General features: G+C 42.6%; 1 protein-coding gene across 3 annotated transcripts in view; it reads right to left on the bottom strand.

The window, feature by feature from the left end:
* Nucleotides 1–10293: 10293 nt before the first annotated feature.
* The window catches only part of cltcl1 (clathrin, heavy chain-like 1), a 56952-nt gene continuing 54355 nt past the window's right edge, over nucleotides 10294–12890 (bottom strand). For all 3 annotated transcript variants that reach the window (XM_072587790.1, XM_072587792.1, XM_072587793.1), the window contains one exon: nucleotides 10294–11482. In XM_072587790.1, coding sequence (XP_072443891.1) covers nucleotides 11373–11482 — 110 coding nt within the window. In that variant the 3' untranslated portion in view covers nucleotides 10294–11372. The remainder of the gene's footprint in view (nucleotides 11483–12890) is intronic.

Here is a 12890-nt window from a genome sequence, read left to right as displayed (position 1 = left end):
CAACTAAAACATGCCCAAGGATGGATGATGGCTACAGATACATCACCCTAACGTAGGAAGACTGTTTGGACTTGGCTGCACAGAATGGCTGTTCATAAGAGTAGAATTTGAAGGTGCCTGACAACAATAGAAGGATGCACAAAATCTGACTGCCAAAATCAAATCATCTTTGCTCAGCTCAAAAGGTGGCATGGGAATGAGACAATGAGAGAAGTAGTGTTTCAAAGATTCCCTGAGGGCTTAACGTAAATACAATAGCAATGGCAACGTTCACAAGACCTTTATTGAGGAGGAAAGGGGCTTGGAAGAATCTCTTTTCTGAAGGTACAATTCTTTGGGAACATGTTGGCAAGAGAAAGTATAGAAGAGAGGAACGCCAGTGATCACAAAGCTAAGGACCACTTCCTGGATTTGGATCTAGGATCAGGCTCATCAGCCACATAGAGCCCAGGACCAGTGACATAGAATTTCTGACATGGACATTCATTAGTGATTTATCAGTAAATGGCAGAACACAACGATTAGGCCAGACTACCCAGAATTGTACGACAGACATTGTTAGAGTCATAGAGATGTACAGCACAGAAACAGACCCTTCCGTCCAACTCTTCCACACCGGTCAGATATCCCAACCCAATCCAGTTCCACCTACCAACACCCGGCCCCATATCCCTCCAAACCCTTCCTATTCATATACCCATCCAAATGCCTGTTAAATGTTGCAATTGTACCAGCCTCCACCACTTCCTCTGGCAGCTCATTCCATTCCCCTCTCACCCAAAGCCTATGCCCTCTAGTTCTGGACTCCCCCACTCCATTGTCCATTTATCCTAACCATGCCCCTCAGGATTTTATAAACCTCTATAAAGGTCACCCCTCAGCCTCCGATGCTCCAGGGAAAACAGCCCTAGCCGATTCAACCTCTCCCTATAGCTCAAGTCCTCCAACCCTGGCAACATCCTTGTAAATCTTTTCTGAACCCTTTCAAGTTTTACAACATCCTTCCGATAGGAAGGAGACCAGAATTGCACGCAATATTCCAACAGTGGCCTAACCAATGTCTTGAACAGCCACAACATGACCTCCCAACTCCTGTACTCAATACTCTGACCAATAAAGGAAAGCATACCAAATACCTCCTTCACTATCCTATCTACCTGTGACTCCACTTTCAAGGAGCTATGACCTGCACTCCAAGGTCTCTTTGTTCAGCAACAATCCCTAGGACTTTATACAGTTAATGTTAAGCCCTGCTAAGATTTGCTTTCCCAAATTGCAGCACCTCACATTTATCTAAATTAAACTCCACCTGCCACTGCTCAGCCCATTGGCCCATCTGATCATGATCTCATTGTAATCTGAGGTAACCTTCTTCGCTGTCCTCTATACCTCCAATTTTGGTGTCATCTGCAAACTTACTAAATATACAATAGACAATAGTGCAGGTGTAGGCCATTCTGCCCTTCAAGCCTGCACCACCATTCAATATGATCATGGCTGATCATCCTTAATCAGTATCCTGTTCCTGCTTTATCTCCATAACCCTTGATTTCACTATCATTGAGAGCTCTATCCAACTCTTTCTTAAATGAATCCAGAGACTGGGCCTCCACTGCCCTCTGGGGCAGAGCATTCCACACAGCCACCACTCTCTGGGTGAAGAAGTTTCTCCTCATCTCTGTCCTAAGTGGCCTACCCAGTATTTTTAAGCTGTGTCCTCTGGTTCGGGACTCACCCATCAGCAGAGACTTGTTTTCTGCCTCCAGAGTGTCCAATCCTTTCATAATCTTATATGTCTCAATCAGATCCCCTCTTAGTCTTCTAAACTCAAGGGTATACAAGCCCAGTCACTCCAGTCTTTCAGTGTAAGGTAGTCCCGCCATTCCAGGAATTGACCTCATGAATCTACGCTGCACTCCCTCAATAGCCTGAATGTCTTTCCTCAAATTTGGAGACCAGAACTGCACACGTACTCCAGGTGTGGTCTTACCAGGGCCCTGTACAGCTGCAGAAGAACCTCTTTGCTTCTATACTCAATCCCTCTTGTTATGAAGGCCAGCATGCTATTAGCCTTCTTCACTACTTGCTGTACCTGCGTGCTTACCTTCATTGACTGGTGTACAAGAACACCCAGATCTCTTTGTACTGCCCTTTTACCTAAATTGATTCCATTTAGGTAGTAATCTGCCTTCCTATTCTTGCCACCAAAGTGGATAACCAGACATTTATCCACATTAAACTGCATCTGCCATGCATCTGATCACTCACCTAACCTGTCCAGGTCACCCTGTAATCTCCTAACATCCTCATCACATTTCACCCTGCCACCCAGCTTAGCATCATCAGCAAATTTGCTAATGTTATTGCTAATATCATTTTCTATATCATTAAGATATATTATAAAAAGCTGCGGTCCCAGTACTGATCCCTGCAGTACTCCAATGGTCACTGCCTGCCATTCCGAAATGCTCACATCCAAATAATTTTTATAAATGAAGAAAAGTAGCAGATCCAGCACTGATCCTTGTGGCACTCCACTGGTCACAGGCCTCCAGTCTGAAAAACAACCCTCCACCACCACCCTCTGTTTCTACCTTTGAGCCAGTTCTGTATCCAAATGGCTCGTTCTCCCTGTATTCCATGAGATCTAACCTTGCCAAACGCCTTACTGAAATCCATGTAGATCACATCTACTGCTCTGCCCTCAATCTTCTTTGTTACTTCTTCAAAAAACTCAAGTTTGTGAGACATGATTTCCCACATACAAAGCCATGTTGACTATCCCTAATCAGTCCTTGTCTTTCCAAATACATGTACATCCTGTCCCTCAGGATTCCCTCCAACAACTTGCCAACCACCAAGGTCAGGCTCACTGGTCTATAGTTCCCTGGCATGTCCTTACCACCCTTAAACATTGGTTAACGTGGTGCCAATCTCCAGTCTCACAGCACCTCACCCATGACTATCGATGATACAAGTATCTCCTAAGAGCCCCTAGCTTCCCACAGAGTTCTAGGGCACACCTGATCAGGTCCAAGGGATTTATCCACTTTTCTTGCATTTTAAGGCATCCAGCACTTCCTCCTTTGTAATATGGAGATTTTTCAAGCAATCACCATCTATTTCCCTATGTTATATAACTTCCATGTCCTTTTGCACAATAAATACTTATGCAAAATACTCGTTTAGTATCTCCGCCCCCCCCCCCCCCCCATCCCCCCATCTCCTGTGGCTCCAAAGGCCACCTTGGTAATCTTTGAGGGACCCTAGTCTCTCCCTAGTTACCCTTTTGTCCTTTGTAAAACCCTTTGGATTCTCCTTAATTCTATTTGCCAAAGCTATCTCATGTCCCCCTTTTGCCCTCCTGATTTCCCTCTTAGGTATACCTCTACTGCCTTTATACTCTAAGGATTCACTCGATCTATCCTGGCTATACCTGACATATGCTTCCTTCTTTTTTCTTAACCAAACCCTCCATTTCTCTAGTAATCCAGCGTTCCCTATACCTACCAGTCTTTCCTTTCACCTTAACAGGAGTATACTTTCTCTGGACTCTCATTATCTCAGTTCTGAAGGCTTCCCATTTTCCAGCCGTCCCTTTACCTGTGAACATCTGTGCCAATCAGCTTTTGAAAGTCTTTACCTCATACCGTCAAAATTGGCCTTCCACCAATTTCAGTAAAAGCAATGACTGCAGATGGTGGAAACCAGAGTCTAGATTAGAGTGGTGCTAGAAAAGCACAGCAGGTCAGGCAGATGTCCGAGGAGTCTGAAGGGCTTTTGCCCGAAACGTCGATTATACTGCTCCACGGACGTCTGCGCTTTTTCAGCGCCACTCTAATCTTCCTCCAATTTAGAACTTCAACTTTTAGATCTGGTCTATCCTTTTCCATCATTATGTTAAATCTAATAGAATTATGGTTGCTGGCCCCAAAGTGCTCGCGCCCCCGGACACCTCAGTCACCTGCCCAGCCTTATTTCCCAATAGTAGGTCAAGTGTGGCACCTTCTATTAGGTACATCCATGTACAGGTTAAATCAACCCGTTGAGTCATGTTATAAAATCCTATCTGGGGCAAGTGGGACTTTAACCCAGACCTTCCAGTGCACAGGGAGGGACATTGTCACTGCATTGCAAGTGTCTTTAGCATTGTGTGTTTAACAATTTAATCACAATTATCTTACACGAACATGCAGTCATTAGGTATCTCACCATAGGATCAAAATCTTATAGAACTTTCCAAGGATTGAGTCTGTCTCTACAAAGCTACGTTGATAAAAAGGTACACAGTGTCCTTTGGCAGGTATTCAAAAACATTTCTTATGAAACTGTTTGTCATATTTTGGCTACATAATGATTCATTGTGATTTAAGTGACAAAATGTAGGAGTGTGCCTTATACACAGCTCAAAATTGATTACTTAATTGCCACAAGTGATATTAACCCCATTAACAGATACATTGAAACCTTGCCTGTGGTTCTCATTGAAAATGTTCTTGACAGGCTTCAACCTCCTCTGTTAAAACTTGTGAAATTCTAGCCACTAGAGATTTACGGCTGATGGCACAATCCCCAGCTGAGGTGACAATGCAAACTGGAACTCCATAAATACTTACATATCACCAAGCTGTGCCTACCAACCTGTTCAGATATGTTACTGAACCTCTGGTACAAGGAGGACCTGAAACCTGGGCTCCTGGTCCAGAGACAGGAACACCACTACACAACAGCCCTTTGTGTATTAGCATTATAATGAGTTTGACATAATCACAATACACACACAGCAATGTGTGGTGGCAGTTTGGGGAGGGAACGAGGCACCACTTGCCTGGTTTTATTTTCATTACAAACTTACAAGACAGACATTTCTGGCTTTGCGCCTTTATCTGCTACAATTGGTATTTGTACACATTGTGATTCAATCTCTAAACCGCATTCAGAACGGTTTTTGGATTAATTGCCTACACAGATACTCAGTAACACTGGAAGATAAGTGCTGTTGGGTGAAGATCATCGGCTGCTGGGTTTGCACTTTGGATCTTTGAAAAAGCAAAGAAAATCCATTTCCATCAAAATGTGGAATCACAGCTAGCATGTACACATCTTCAATTCTCTGCGTTTTACTTCACTTGTAGCTCTACATGAGAAGTTAGCAAACTACATGACCAAGATAGACGATGATATGCCCCTCCCAGATTGTCTCAATGCCTTCTATGCTTGCTTTGAGCAGAATTGCGGAAGAGAGAGGTAACACCTATTCCGACAAGTCCTGACAAACCTATCCCAAACAGTCTCGGCATCAGAGGTCAGATCAGTTTTCCTTCGTGTGAATCCAAGGAAAGTGATGGGACCAGACAGAGTACCAGGATGTGCACTCAGAGCATGCACAGTTCAACCTCTCCCTGCAGCAGGCCACTGTCCCTACCTGGGGTAAGGGAGCCAACATCATCCCTGTGCCTAAGGCAGCTCATGCAGCATGTCTCAATGACTACCGCCCAGTGGCCCTTACACTGGTGGTCATGAAGTGCTTTGAAAGGCTGGTCATGGCATTAAATCACCACTTTTGGTCCACTCCAATTTGCCTACTGAACCAACAGAGCCGTGTCAGATGCCATAATCAGTTACCCTTCACTCCTCCCTCGAACATCTTGGACACAGAACAGCTAATGTAAGAATCCTACTCATTGAAAGTTTAACTGTAGTCAACATTATCCCCTTGAGACTGATTACTAAACTTAGTAAATCGCTGATTAAGCCCCACTCTGCAACTGCATCCTCAGTTTCCTGACACAGGCCAGTGAAGATTGGGGACAATATTTCATGGTCACTAACACAACACTGGAGCCCCCCCCCCCAGGGGTGCATACTCAGCCCCCTGCTGCATCAAATACCAGACTAATGCCATTTACAAGTTCGCTGAAGATGCTACCATAAGTTAAATCTCAGATGGTGATGAAGCAGACTAGACAGGGGGAAGACCTGGAGAATAGTACACTGAGAACAATCTAGCTCTAAATGCTGGCAAAACAAAGGAACTCATGCCCCCTGCACATTAGCAGCAGAGGTGGAACAAGGAGAGAGTGACCATCAACAAGCTTTATTTATCTACATGAGCCCAAGACTCTTGCCAACTTTTTAAATAGGTGTGCCAGAGAGCATTCTGTCTGGATGTATCACTACCTGGTATGGCAACTGTCCATTCAAGATCAGAGACGGTTACAGAGAGTGATGAACTTTGCCTGGACAATCACAAAGGCCAACCTCCCATCTATAGAATCCATACACCAGGCCTGCTGTCAAGGAAAGGCCGCCAGCATTCTCAAAGATCCACCCACCCTGGCAATGCTTTTCTACAACCTCTACTATCGGGGAGAAGGTACAGAAGCCTGAACACAGGCACCAACTGGTTTCACACCAGTTTCTACCCTATTATAATACAGAATGGACTCAAATTCTTAACATTCACCTGTACTTGTTTTTGGTATTGTTGCTTTTTACCTATTCACTAAATAGGTAACTCTGATCTGCTAGCATTGTTTGCAAAACAAAGCTGGTCACTGTGCCTTGGTACATGTGACAAATTCAATTCAAATTATGGGTACAGAATAAATTCATTCAGAACTGCATGACCCTCTGCAATCACTCCACTCAAATTCTTGATATCTAACTGGAAGCTACTACTTTATATTACTCTAATTCTTAAGTCCCTCAATTAGCCACCTTCCAGGTTAGGTGCACAAACTGGCCTCTGCCACAAATATTAGGCACTGGAGTACTGACAGCTGTCAAGACCTCAATTCCTAAAATCTGCCTTCCTTACCTCAAGGGTTTTTTTTAAAAAAGCTCTAACCAAGCTTTGTTCAACTAGTTTAAGACAGGCAAAAAAAAAAAAGTGTGGTGCTGGAAAAGCACAGATCAGGCAGCAGAATCAATGTTTCACACAGAACCCCTTCAGAAATGTAGGGGGTGGTAGAAAAATTGGATTTTGTCCAGATGCCTGAAGGGCTTATTCCCAAAACTTCAACTCTCCTGCTCCTCTGATGCTGCCTGATCTGTGCTTTTCTAGTACCACACTGACTGATCTCCAGTCCTCAGTTTCTCCTGGTGGTTTAGTGGAGCTCTGCCAAACTGAAAAAGTGGTGTTAAACTCAAGTCAGCCACCATCTTAGAGCAAACCAGAAGGCTCGAATGGTCTGTACTTGTTCCTGGTTTGTAAATTGACTCATTCCTGTGAAGTACCTTGAGAAATAAGTGGTCCAAACAGATGCAAGCTGTTGTACACAGTCATATGGCACAAAGAGCTTTTGATCGAACCAGTTCATGCCGAACATAACCCCAAAGTAAACTAGCCCTACCTGGCAGCTCCTAAACCTTTCCTATTCATATTCTTAACCAGCACAGTGGCTCAGTGATTAGCATTGCTGCCTCACAGCACCAGGGTCCCAGATTTGATTCCAACCTCTGAGTTTGCACAGACAGTTGCCATTCTCAATGTCTGCTTGGGTTTCCTCCCACAGTCCAAAGATGTGCAGGTTAGGTGAACTGGCTATGCTAAATTGCCCATAGTGTCCAGGGATGCATACATAGGTGCATTAGGCAGAGGTAAGTGCGGTTTGGGGGGGGGGGGGGGGGGGGGGGTGCGGACTTTGAATGCCAGAGATGTATAGCACAAAGATCATTCAGCCCTTGTCCATGGCATCTGGATATCTCAATCCACTAATCCTACCTGCCAGCACCCAGCCCATATCCCTCCAAACCCTTCTTATTCATATACCCCTCCAATGGCCTGTTAAATGTTGCAATTGTACCAGCCTCTACTTCCTCTGGCAGTTCATTCCACACATTCACCACACTGCATGAAAAAGTTGTCCCTCAGGTCTTTAGATCTTTCTCTTCACTAGCTCTGTGCCCTCTAGTTCTGGACTCCCCCACTCCAGAGAAAGACTTGTCTATTCACCCGGTCCATGCCTATGATTTTGTAAATCTAAAGTCACCCCTCAGCCTGACAGTCCAGGGAAAAAAAAAAAAACAGCCCTAGCCTAATCAACTTCTCCCTTTTAAATGTTTTCTGCACCCTTTCAAGGGTCAAAACATCCATCCTTTAGGAACGGGACCAGAATTGCAGACCAATATTCCAAAAGTGGCCTAACCCATGTTCCATACAGCTGCAACATAACCCTCCAACTCTTGTATTCAATCCTCTGACAATAAAAGCATACCAAATGCCTTCACTATCCTATCTACTGGCAACTCCACTTTCAAGGAACTTTGAAACTGCACTCCAAGGTCTTTGTTCAGCAACACTCCCCAGGACCATACCATTAGGTGTACAAGTCCTGTGGAGATTTGCTTTCCAAAATTGCAGCACCTTGCATTTATCCAAATTAAATGCCATCTGCCACTTCTCAGCCCATTAGATCAAAATTCCTGTTGTAATCTGAGGTAACCCTCTTTGCTGTCCACTACACCTCCAATTTTGGAGTCAGCTGCAAACCTACTAACTATACCTCATATGCTCAGTCTGAAAAAACCCTCCACCACCCTGTCTACCTTGAGTAATTTCTGTATCCAAATGGCTAGTTCTGTATTCCAAGAGATCTAACCTTGCTCACCAGTCTCCCATGGGGAACCTGGTCAAACACCTTACTGATGTCCATATAGATCACGTCCTCCACCCTGCCCTCAATCCTGGAGTTTTTTTTTTTAAAAGTAAAAACCAAAGTTTGAGATGATTTCCCCCCACACAAAGCCATGTTGACTATCCATAATCAGGCCTTGCCTTTCCAAATATATGTACATCCTGTCCCTCAGGACCCCCTCCAACAACCTGCCCACCACTGATGTCAGGCTCACTGGTCTATAGTTCCCTGGTTTGTGCTTACCACCTTTAAATAGTGGCACCACATTAGCCAACCTCTAGTCTTCTGGCACCTGACCTGACTATTGAGGATACAAATCTCAAACAGGAGGCCCAGCGATCACTTCCCTAGCCTCCCAGGAGTTCTAGGGTACACCTGATCAGGTCCTGGGAGCTTATCACTTGAGTTTCAGGACGTCCAGCATTTCCTCCTCTAATGGAGATTTTTCTAGATTCCATATCTTCCATATCTTTTTTTCCCCCACAGTAAATACTGGTGTAAAATACTTTATTTCCTGCAGCGCCACACAAGGCTACCTTACTGATCTTTGAGGGGCCGATTCGCTCTCTCGTTACCCTTTTGTCCTGAGTGTAGCCCATCTTGGTCATTGGTTTACTACAATTTTCTCATCCAATTTGGATCAGAATAAAGGATGAAACCAAGCAAGGAATGGCTTATAGCCACTCAGCCTAAACTTTTAGTATTGAGAGTGCCAGGAATGGTGTAGTCAAACTCAATGCCCAGCTTATCAAAGAATACAAGTGCATAAAAACACTAGCATATCCATTGCTGACAAGTGCAAAACCAAATGCATCTCCCAGAAGAATTAAAACCACAAAACAAAAGCCATTTGTTAGGTATTCTCTGGCTATCATTTATAGCTGGCCAGCCACCCACCACCCTGCCAGTTATTAGACTAAATAGAATACAAGTGGATCTGTTAGAAGATTGGTCAAGTTAATTACTTCAGTTGAAGTCAGAAGATCCTCAGATATTGCAGTCTCATTACTGATCTTACTGGCTTATTAAGAGTGCATTCTTACCAAGCTGTTGTCACTGATAATTACCTAAAAAGGCATTTGTAGTGAATGAGAAGCATAAAACATTTATAACTTTCTCCCAATCTGGCCTTGCATATAAAGTGAAATTGCAGATGCTGGAGATCAGAGTCAAAGTGCTTCCTGACTGCTTTTCCAACACTGCACTTGACAAAGTCTGATGACATTAATTGGGGGGAAAAAGAAAGAGAGCGCGCGAGAGTGCGGGAGAATATACTTTAAATTTATAGTAAAAAGGATCATACAAGTTCTATCTCCCTTGATTTTTTTTATAAGAGGTGTCTGAAGTATATTTTCTCTAGCTGCCTGAAGTACAGAGACTCCAAAACCTTACTGCTCCAAATAAACTGGTTGGATGATAACCTGGTGTCATGTGATTTGTGACTTTGCCCACTCCAGTCCACTGACATTTCCACATCTTTATTAAAATCTGATTCCCAAAAAGATTTAGCTTAAAATCAAAGTAAACTACCCCATTATCACTGCTCAGTGTCCACATACTCCAAATGCTTCTATAAAAGTGACTTCCACTAATAGCAGGCTAACATTTCTGCACATCTAGTAACATGGAGACAATGAATTACTCAGCATAGTGATATCATGAGACATATGTAAACTTTATTTATCCCTCTGGTGACATGACGAGGGCAGCAGGAGGGGGTATGTGGGAAGTCCAATGCACATCCATTTCTTTCTGCTAACTCAACAGGTTAGCACAACTGTACAAAGTAATATTCACAATACCATTGCTGTTGAAGATTTTACAGCACAATTTCCCTTTAAATACATGTCACCACTATAACCAACATTCTGGACTGAATCAAGTTCGTTCCATTACAAGATGGCCTGCAACTAACTGCCTTTCAATAAACTTGCCAGAGGTATGAAATATTTCAAGAGATCCAGAAACTTCAACCAAAGTGCTGACTGACATGGGCTTACATTCTATTAAACCTAATATTCATGATTAGCAACAAAAGCTCCTTACCATAAATTTTACATTAGGCACAATATTTTAAACAAGTGGCACACACCCTTTCTTTGCATGGAGGCCTGAACTGATGCAGAACAGAGTGCTCCACCCACAGAAGATAGAACGCTTTCACATGAAGTGACTAGTGAAGTCAGTTCTGCACCAACTAGGAATGCAAAAAAAAATCCTGCATTCACTTTCCAGCTTCACCTTTAGCATTACATATTGGCAAAACATGCAGATACTGGCAAAGTAAACTTCCAAGTTTAAACTCCCTGGGAATAGGTGAACACTGCCTTCAGTACCATTACTCATCTCATTGAGGACAAGCTTTACACAGGTTGGGGAGGAGTGTGGGGGCAAAGAAACCATCCACATTGCACTAAGCTGCCAGCTTGAAAACAAAAAGGTGGCAACCAATCTATTGGAAATATTCATGACTAGATTCAATAAACTAGTTAATACTTTTCTTAATCTTTAAGTCAGTGCCTCAACAGTTTGTAGTTCCTAAATACAGTTTTTAAAAAAGCTACATTTTGAAGTTGAAATGTAAGAGTGTAATAAATAAAATAACAGAAGTCCTTTATAAAATCTTCATGCTGCAGAGGATGTTTGGCTGTAATCCTGTGCTCTATGATGGTTGTACATTTTTCATGAAGATTCAGGGGTAGCAATGGTGAAGTTGACAACGTGATGTGGCTTCTACATGTTGAAGCCATAAGCAGGCTGAGCATAGCCAGCTGGATAACCATAAGCATAGCCAGGCTGAGGAGGGACTGCAGTGGAACCTGCTGTCAACATTAACTGCTGACCTAGAAAAATCACAAGGCAAAAAAAGTTAAACCGATAATACATTAGATCTGGTCACCCCTTTTACAAATTTAAAATATTCAAGCTCAGCAAATAAATATCTATACAGACTTCAACATGCAGGAATTTCTAAAATCTGTTTGAATACTGAACTAACACAGCAATGCTCAAATCCTGTTCAGTATTGTTTCTCTTCAGCCCAGATCTAATCGATCAAGGAGTCAGAGTTAGGAGCTCAGATAGCTGAGCTTGGAAGTGAAGATGCAGGAATACAGATTGTGAATATAGATTTTTAAAAAAAAACTTAGTTGAATGTGCTGCAGAGTGCAAATAGTGTAAGTTGAAGGCAGATACTGTACCCTTAAAGCTGGCAAGCACCTGTCATATCACTGCTGGAAAATTGAAAGATTAACACTTTGGCTGTAACCTTGATACAAAATGGTTTTCTCAGCAGCTTGAATTTAAATGGTTAAATTATGCCCCAAGATACTAAAACCAATTGAATTTTACCATTTTGATAACAGAGTCAGTGAGATGATCAATGTTTGGGGTATAAAAAGCAGACATTTTGGAGTTAGCCAAAAGAGCACCATCTGCCATTTGAAAGACTGCTAATCACCACTCAAAAGTACTTCTATCATCTGAAACATCTTTGCAGCAAAGGACCAAAGACAACCCAGGGGAGGTCTACAAGATCAACACTGGGGGATGACAGCTGCTGTCTGGTTTTGAAAATACAGCTGCTATAAATTTAATAGGGGCTTATTGGATCAGTATATAGTTATGGAATGGGGAAGATAAATCTTTAAAGAGAAAGGAGGCTTAGTTATAAATAGCTGATTAGCATTCATTTTAGAGTTGAAAATTGCATTTTTTAAAAAAAGTGGCATTTGGGTAGTTGTCACTCATACTTTAATAGATTTTGGACAGGTGGGCTTTTTTGTGCCCTTGGTTTAATTAGCAGAAGGGTTTACTGCCATGTTGTAACACTAGTAATAAGCACAAAAACAAAAAAAAAAGTGTTTAAATCAGAATACAAATTGAGTTAACAGCAGCAAGTTTTGGACATCCCATGGAAACAATTTTGGAAACGGAAATGCTGCCTTCTCAGATCAGGAGAAAGGATCAGATCATGGCCTATTTATTGCTCAAAAGTCAGCAATGCAAAACATGAAGTTACTACCTTTCTGTGCGCTGCCAGTTTATCTCATAGATAAGTCTTTTCCAAAGCCAAAAAAAACTAAGTCTAGTTATGGTCCAATGTGAAGTAGAATAAAAAGATAACTATTTAAAAAAGCTAGAAGTATAAAATGGGAGTCAAACAACAAGAGACTGCAGTTACACATGGGAGAGTGAGGACTACAGATGCTCGAGATCAGAGTCAAGTACATGGTGCTGGAAAAGCAGAGC

Source organism: Chiloscyllium punctatum, chromosome 17 (assembly GCF_047496795.1).
Source record: "Chiloscyllium punctatum isolate Juve2018m chromosome 17, sChiPun1.3, whole genome shotgun sequence".
NCBI lineage: Eukaryota > Metazoa > Chordata > Chondrichthyes > Orectolobiformes > Hemiscylliidae > Chiloscyllium > Chiloscyllium punctatum.
Note: the sequence above shows the minus strand (reverse complement) of the source record. Positions and strands in the feature narration are given on the sequence as shown.